The 7,638-nt window shown below is 38.0% G+C and overlaps 1 protein-coding gene across 1 annotated transcript; it reads right to left on the bottom strand.

Annotated features, from left to right (window-relative positions):
* Window positions 1-2,564: 2,564 nt before the first annotated feature.
* LOC122035210 (cinnamoyl-CoA reductase 1-like) lies at window positions 2,565-7,226 on the bottom strand. Its single transcript, XM_042594623.1, has 6 exons — window positions 6,982-7,226; window positions 4,162-4,334; window positions 3,887-4,069; window positions 3,219-3,381; window positions 2,936-3,125; window positions 2,565-2,841 (listed from the first exon to the last, which is right to left on the bottom strand). Exons 1-6 carry the CDS (start codon window positions 7,103-7,105, stop codon window positions 2,706-2,708), a joined length of 969 nt encoding a protein of 322 aa, XP_042450557.1. The 5' UTR covers window positions 7,106-7,226; the 3' UTR covers window positions 2,565-2,705.
* Between the last annotated feature and the right edge of the window lie 412 nt (window positions 7,227-7,638).

The raw sequence follows: 7,638 nt of genomic DNA, 5'->3' as shown, positions 1-7,638 counted from the left end.
TGCTAATAATCTGTTTTGCAGAATATATAAGTGCCTCGGAGTAACGTTTCTCTTGCAGGAAGGAATCTGCTGAAAAACAGGATCCGGGCGCCCGGGAGGTACCCAGGCGCCCGGAGGTGAAAATTTATCCTCGGCGACACCTCGCCATGTGGAGCGCCCTGGTTGGCTCGGCTACGTCATGTTCAGGGCGCCCTGAAGATTCCAAGCGCCCCGAACCTCCTTTATAAGGAGGGTCAAGGCTGAAGCTCAATCAAGAACTCAGAATCTCATGATCAGCTCTCTCTTATGCTCTTGCGACGCCGCGAAAAGTTCTCCGACAAGTGCCAGTTTGTTTTTGATTTTTATTTTATTGTCGGTTCATTCTTTTCTAATTAATTCTGTACTTAGTCTTGTAATAATCTTTCGAATTAATTAGTGATTGTCCAACGAAAGCACCCTAGTGTGCGGGCCTTGGAGTAGGAGTCGACACAAGCTCCGAATCAAGTAAATCGAACTGTGTTAGCGTTGTTTCTTCGATTATTCCTTTTCTGCTGTGCTTACTCGACAAAAGTTTTAAATCGATATTCACCTCCCCTTCTATCGAACATTCACGATCCAACAGAAGAAAGGTTCCATTCGTAGAGAATAGCAGACCACTGGAATATTCCTTGACGTATGACAGTTATTCTCTGACAGGAGGTTACGATTCCCTGACATTGTTGTCACCTAGTGCTTTCCGTCCGCCCGGGTTTATCTACTGACAACTCGGGATGAACGTTTGGGTGTGACACCTGACTTGAGTCTTGATGAGGGGGACGAGCTGTGGTGAGGGCCCCATCTTTCACGCTTAGATCACTAAAGGACCGATCGGAAGTTGTCTTATTGAAAGTACCGCGCCTGCCTATGCGGCCCAAGCTGAGGAAGCCCGACCAGTCGGGGTCAAGCATTACTCCAGGCTACGTCTTATGTCTCAGATTTGAGACCCTCCTCTATTTGTACCTGACCAGGAATTATGTGGCTGGTGACACGAGGCGGTCTAACTCCTTCTTTCTCCTAACTGCTGACTGTCACGTCCCTTTGACTTCTGACCGCCACATCCCCTTGATTTTTTACTGTCCTTAACTGCCACGTTTCCTTGACTTTTGACTGCCCAGCTTTATCGGGTCCCACCTTTATGCACAGTATCAATACAAATTTTTTAATCAATTAAATATATTTTAATCGATTCAATTAAACTTTTTCTTCTCCACCACTACGAACGTGTTGGTCGTCTATTGTCGGACTTTCAATGCGGTGGCAGATGCTCACCACCCATGGACACACTGATCGCCAGCCCCTTGCCGATGCTTGTGTCAGTTCTGGTGATGGAGAGAAAATGACTCAGTTGCTTTTTCCCTACACAACTATGTGGTAAATACCACGATGCGATCTCCGATCGTCGGATGAATTTCTCCTCTCAAGAGTAATGGGTCTAATACTATTATTGCATCTAAAAAGCATGAATGACAAAACAAATATGCAAACAACTTACAGTAATCTCTCGAGTAGGGATGTAATCGAGCTGAGCCGAGTTGAATTCTTGAATATTTGATTTTAGTTTGTTCATAATCAAGCCAAACTTCAGCTTTATTTAACGAATATATTCATAGCTGACGAGCTTATTCGAGCTTTTATGGATCCTAAACGAGTTTAATAAATATAAATTATAAATTTAAAATATTTATTAAAAACTAAATTATATATTTAAAGAAAATTACAAATTTTTTAATTAAAATTTATAATTTTTTAATAAATAAATTTAATATATTTGTCTATATGTTTCATTAATAGAGTGTAAAATCTATAAATTTAATATCAAAACTATTATTTTTTTATTTAAAAGATGATTCATGCGCTTAACAAACATGTTCACAAGCTAACGAGTTGAATATTGTGAAACTTGAGCTTGATTTGTTTATCTTAACAAGCTTAAACGAGCTTTTATCGAATCGAGTTTTGAAAAGCTCATGAGCGGTTTGGTTCATTTATACACCTACTCTCGAGATGATCTTTATCCTGGCTTGAAGTTGGAACAACGATCACGATAGAAAAATCGAAAAAGATGTTGGAGACGACTCTGATCTGCGAAGCTTACTATTGCCCAGAATCACCCCTTTGAAACCTTCTTAGAAGTGTCACAAACCAAATCCCTCTTTACTGATGTTTTCTCTACACCTTGTTTCGCCGTCACACCCTTTGATTGTTCTTAAACACCAGGTTTATGTAGGAAGCTTGCATCGATTTGTAACCGATGCATTAAAATTAATTCATTAAGAGATTAAATGGAGGAAGTGCATTTGCATTTGCATCCGTTCACTTCCCTTCACTTCCTAAATGCCTGCAACGTCTAACACCAAGGAGCTTCAGGATCATCTTAACAAAGTTAGTGCATTTGCATCCGTTTTTCTTGATAGTTACTGCTACTCTCTCAAAACATTTTGCTAAAGTTAGGGATCCTAAATTCATAGTTACTTGTTCACGTTGCTCTTCGTCTCCAAATTAAATGGACAATATCTCTAAATCCTCATTTTCCACAAGAATTCAAGTGTCACAATCTTAATAACAACTCATTTGATTCAAACAACCCAATGAATTCATTCAGATGTTATCACAAATTTTATTGGTTCATTAGCATCTCCTTATTTCCTCATTCCATAATAATAGAACATCAACAAGAAAGATGTAGTTTAAGCATTGTCTATAAGACCGGCATTTCGATAAAATTCAATGCTATCAATGAGGCTTTCCTTCAGTGTTCTATATCTCCATCCTAATTTCTCCAACTTCTCTGAATGCAGTGTGAAACTCTTTGGCTCTGTGAATCTGCATGATGTTCAACAAATCCAGATTCATAAAAGTCAGAAGAAAGCAAGTTCTTCGAAATGATTCTGAATTGCAGTAGTTTTATGTCACTCACTTTTCAGGATATTTGTAATTTGGGTACAAGCTCCTTAGCATATGTATTAAATCAGAGAGTTTCACTTCACAAGGTCCACAGATATATCGCCCTGACGCTTCTGGTTTCTCGTAGACCAGATATAGTGCATCAGCTACGTCCCGAACATCCACAAAATAGTATAATATGTTGTCCATGGAGTTGTGTGTACCTGCAACATGGCGATGAGGAGAATATAAGATCAGACCATATGTGATATCTCCAAGGGTTCTAATAGTACAAAAGACAAGTATAGATGATAGACCATTCAGCATATTGATGAGAACCATGCTGCTAGCATTCAAAGTGGGTTGGAGCAACGGTCCGATGACATAAGCTGGACAAACAGTCACAACATCGAGTCCATGCTTCTCACCATAGTTCATTGCCTCATGCTCTGCTAGTGTTTTTGAAAGACAGTACCAATTCTATGAACACAAAAGAACATCAACATTAACATACACCAAACAATGCTTGCAAAACTAACTCAGGTCAAGTAACTAAAATAACACATACACCAAACAATGCTTGCAAAACTACAATAGTTGCATTCCTCTCATTATCTTCTCCTCAAGAGGCTGAAAGTTATTGATAATTTAGCAAGCATCTTAGATAAGCACTCGGCATATGCAATATCAGCCATCATCTTATCGTCGAAATCAAAGTCTTGTTTGTTTGAATTATTTAGGGTTGGCTAACTATGAAAGAATACATAAAGTGATCGATCCTTGCACAGCTATGACATTTGCAATTGCGCTCATTATCTTCCCCTGATTAGAGCCTAACATAACAACGACAATATACACCAAGAGAACGAGAATATATACCAAAGACACATGTTACACTCAAACATGCTAATCTGATACTAAAGGCATGCAGCATTATATTGATGTTGCCCCAATGATCACAGAAAGAAAATTTTCACCAATTTACCTCGGTTTTCCGACAATATTCAGCATCGGACCATGCGCCCTCGCCCGAGATCTTATCCGTTGCATCTGGACTCACTACGACTGCAGCAACGGATGAAACCACTACCAATCGCTGAACTTTTGCTTCAGAGCATGCCTTGAGAACATTCAAAGTGCCTGTAACAGCAGGTTCAATGACATCTACCTGCACCACATCAAAAGAGCTTCAGATATCACACAATTGTAGCAAAAGACTACATAACTATAACATTTCATGCAATTGCTTGAGATACTTGCCTCTGGATTAGGCACTCTGATAGAAGGGACAGGGCTGGCAAGATGGAACACCCCTTCACATCCTGCAATCGCCGAGGCAACAGACTCGTAGTCGAGTAAATCGACCTTAAACAAATGAAGGTTCTCTGTGGCTGTGGGGTGCAGTTCCTTTAGATGAGCATTCTTGGGATCAGCTGCATAAAAGATTCAACAGGATTTAGAGCGCTAATGAGTTCTTAAAATGGGGTAAATTTTAATGCTTACATCAAGTTGTTGAAAATTAAACTTGGTTTTTGATAGAGATGGAGTTAGTGGGTGATCAGGTGACAAGTAGTGGGCAGATGAGGTATTAGTGGTAATAGTATATGCATTAATGGAGTTAGTGAGGAGATAAACATGGAGTTAGTGGTGTTATTTGAGTTATGTAATAGACCTATAAATATGTTAGTCTTTGTGAATAAAATCTTGAAACTCTCATTTCCTTATTTTCCTCTTCCACATAAAGTACAATTTTTTCTACCACAATTTTTTTTTTCCTTCCAAGAAAGTGGTATCAGAGCTATGGCTAATGGAGGTATGGCTCCCTTTCAAGTTCTGGTGCTCGAGGCGAGTAATTATGATAATTGGAGTATCAAGATGAAGGCTCTTCATGGAGCTCATGATGTTTGGGAGGTCATGGAGAAATGCTACATTGAGCAGCGTGATGACTCGACACTATCTCCAATTGAAGAAATTTAAGAAAGAGATATAAGAAGGCTCTCTTCTGCAATTATCAAGGTTTAAATGAGGATCATTTTGAGAAAATATTGCTACTTCGGCCAAGCAAGCATGGCAAAAGCTCCAAGTCTCATATCAAGGAGAAGTAAAGGTAAAAAAGGTACACCTTCAAACGTTAAGAAGTCAATTTGATGCATTTCGTATGAAGGAAGGCGAGTTGGTATCGGATAATTTTTCTAGAGTCTCTACCATTTTCAATCAACTAAAGAGAAATAGTGAGAAGCTAGAAAAAGTAACCATCAAGAAAATTCTTCAATTATTGAATTCAAGATTTGATAGTATTACAACCATCATTGAAGAGACCAAAGATCAACAAGCCATGACGATAGAGCGGCTCTTGGGTTCACTAAAAGAAGAAAATAAATGAACAGATTACTCAACAACTCCTTAAGACGACACTCATTATTTAAATCACTTTATTCATTATTTAAATCAAGAGTTTGAAGCTCTAATTTCCTTATTTTCCTCTTCCACATAAAGTGCAATTTTTTCTTCCACAATTTTTTTTCATTCCAATGGTGGTATCTCTGGCTAATGGAGGTATGACTCCCTTCCAAGTTTTGATGCTCAAGGCGAGTAATTAAGATAATTTGACTATCAAGATGAAGACGTTTATTGGAGCTCATGATGTTTGGGAGGTTATGGAAAAAAAAAGCTACATTGAGCAGCGTGATGACTCGACGCTATCTCAGATTGAAAAAGACAGTCTGAGAAATTTAAGAAAGAGAGACAAGAAGGTTTTCTTTCTCATTTATCAAGCTTTAGATGAGGGTGGTTTTGAGAAAATCTCAAGTGCTACTTCGGCCAAGCAAGCATGGGAAAAGCTCTAAGTCTTGTATCAAGGAGAAGAAAAAGTGAAAAATGTACGCCTTTAAACGTTAAGAAGTGAATTTGATGCTCTTCGTATGAAGGAAGGCGAGTTGATATCCGATTATTTTTCTAGAGTCTCTACCATTTTCAATCAACTTAAGAGAAATAGTGAGAAGATAGAAAAAGTAACTACCATTAAGAAAATTCTTCGGTCATTGAATTCAAGATTTGATAGTATTACAACCATCATTTAAGAGACCAAATATCAACAAGCCATGGCGATAGAGCGACTCTTGGGTTCACTAAAAGAAGAAGATAAATGAAGAGATTACTAACAACTCCTTAAGACGACTCTTCAACCAACTAAGAAAGATAAAAGCTTCAATAACAATAGAAGTCCGTGTGGAAGAAATTGTGGATATGGACGAGGTCGTTCTAATGAGCAAGGATGGGGTTACAATAACAACTATGAAAGAGAAGAAAATTCAACAAAAAGACGTGGAAGAGACACATAAACTCAAGGTACACGCTATCATTATATCAGAGGATGCATTATAAGAAAAGAGGTGCAAGTGGAATACACAAAGTCTCAAAATCAATTTGCTGATATCTTTATCAAGCGGCTCAAATTTGGAGATTTTATCAAGCTGCAAAATTTACTTGGGGTTGTAAAATCAAGTTTAAGAGGGGGTGTTGAAAATTAAACTTGGCTTTTGATAGAGATGGAGTTAGTAGGTGATGAGGTGGCAAGTAGTGGACAGATGAGATATTAGTGGTAATAGTATGTGTTAAGTGGTCTTATTTGAGTTATATAATAGACCTATAAATTTGTTAGTCTTCGTGAATGAAATCATGACTTTGAAGCTCTCGTTTCCTTATTTTCCTCTTCCACATAAAGTGTAATTTTTTCTTCCACAATTTTTTTTTCTTCCAACACAAGTATCCATCAGATCCCTACCATCTCTTTCCTTCTTAAAGAGATAGAGGTGAGATTTTCAAGTTTCGATTTAACACCATTCTTAACAGGCACAGATGAAATTAATTAGTAACAGACGTAAAGATTCTCCAAGCAAAAAAAGAAGAAGATATTTTGATGGGATTTTGGGAAACCTCAAAATCAATCCATTACGATCAACCTAATGAAGAAAGAACTAACTTCATACAACAAGCAGGAGAATATCCGATGCCCTAGAAACTATGAAAACCGGACGATCTTTGCGGGAGATTGAGCAAGAGGCGGAGAGTGGAACTTACTCGGGTCTCGGACGGTGCCGTGGACGATGTATCCCTTGGAGAGCAGCAGCTTCACCAGCCATGAGGCGATGAAGCCTCCGGCTCCGGTCACGCACATCCTCTTCTTCTCTGCCGCCGAATCCATGCGAGTGATGATCTGTGCAACGCAACTCTTCGCCGACGCCAAATGAGAACCAGCAAGCTGCTACACAGCGGTGCAACGCAACTCTTCGCCGCCAACGAGGACCAGCAAGCTACGGATTTATTATCCACCGCCATTTTATTCCAAATGAGGACGGAGTTTTTGACTTTTGATAATTTCGATGGGAGAATTTAGATGGATACGGGCGCACCGCGTCTACGTTTTTTTTATGGGAAAATTGTCTTAAATCCTCCGTTACAATTTAACTTTACATGTTCCTATATCTTAAATAAATATATATATCAACACCCTAATCCAATTTATCTAATTACCTCCAACATTTTCAGATTAAAAAATTTAAAAATAAATATAATTCCTCTTAAATTCAAGAGATTAAATTAAAATACAATATATTTTCTATTAAATTAAATATAATTTTTTTTCACCTGAAAAATATACTAAATTTTTTTAAATAATAAATAAAAATATATTAGATTCTCTTTAAATGATGCTAAATTTTAAAAAAAATTATATTT

The sequence above is a fragment of the Zingiber officinale genome, chromosome 11B (genome assembly GCF_018446385.1).
Source record: "Zingiber officinale cultivar Zhangliang chromosome 11B, Zo_v1.1, whole genome shotgun sequence".
Classification (NCBI taxonomy): domain Eukaryota; kingdom Viridiplantae; phylum Streptophyta; class Magnoliopsida; order Zingiberales; family Zingiberaceae; genus Zingiber; species Zingiber officinale.
The sequence above is the reverse complement of the archived record's forward strand: the minus strand, read 5'-3'. Positions and strand labels throughout refer to the sequence as shown.

Coding starts and splice junctions, on each gene's coding strand:
- LOC122035210 (XM_042594623.1), bottom strand. CDS start 7,105: ATGGATTCGGCGGCAGAGAAGAAGAGGATGTGCGTGACCGGAGCCGGA. Junction 4,070..4,161: donor TCAGAGTGCCTAATCCAGAG/GCAAGTATCTCA, acceptor GATGTGGTGCAG/GTAGATGTCATTGAACCTGC. Junction 3,382..3,886: donor AATATTGTCGGAAAACCGAG/GTAAATTGGTGA, acceptor TTGTGTTCATAG/AATTGGTACTGTCTTTCAAA.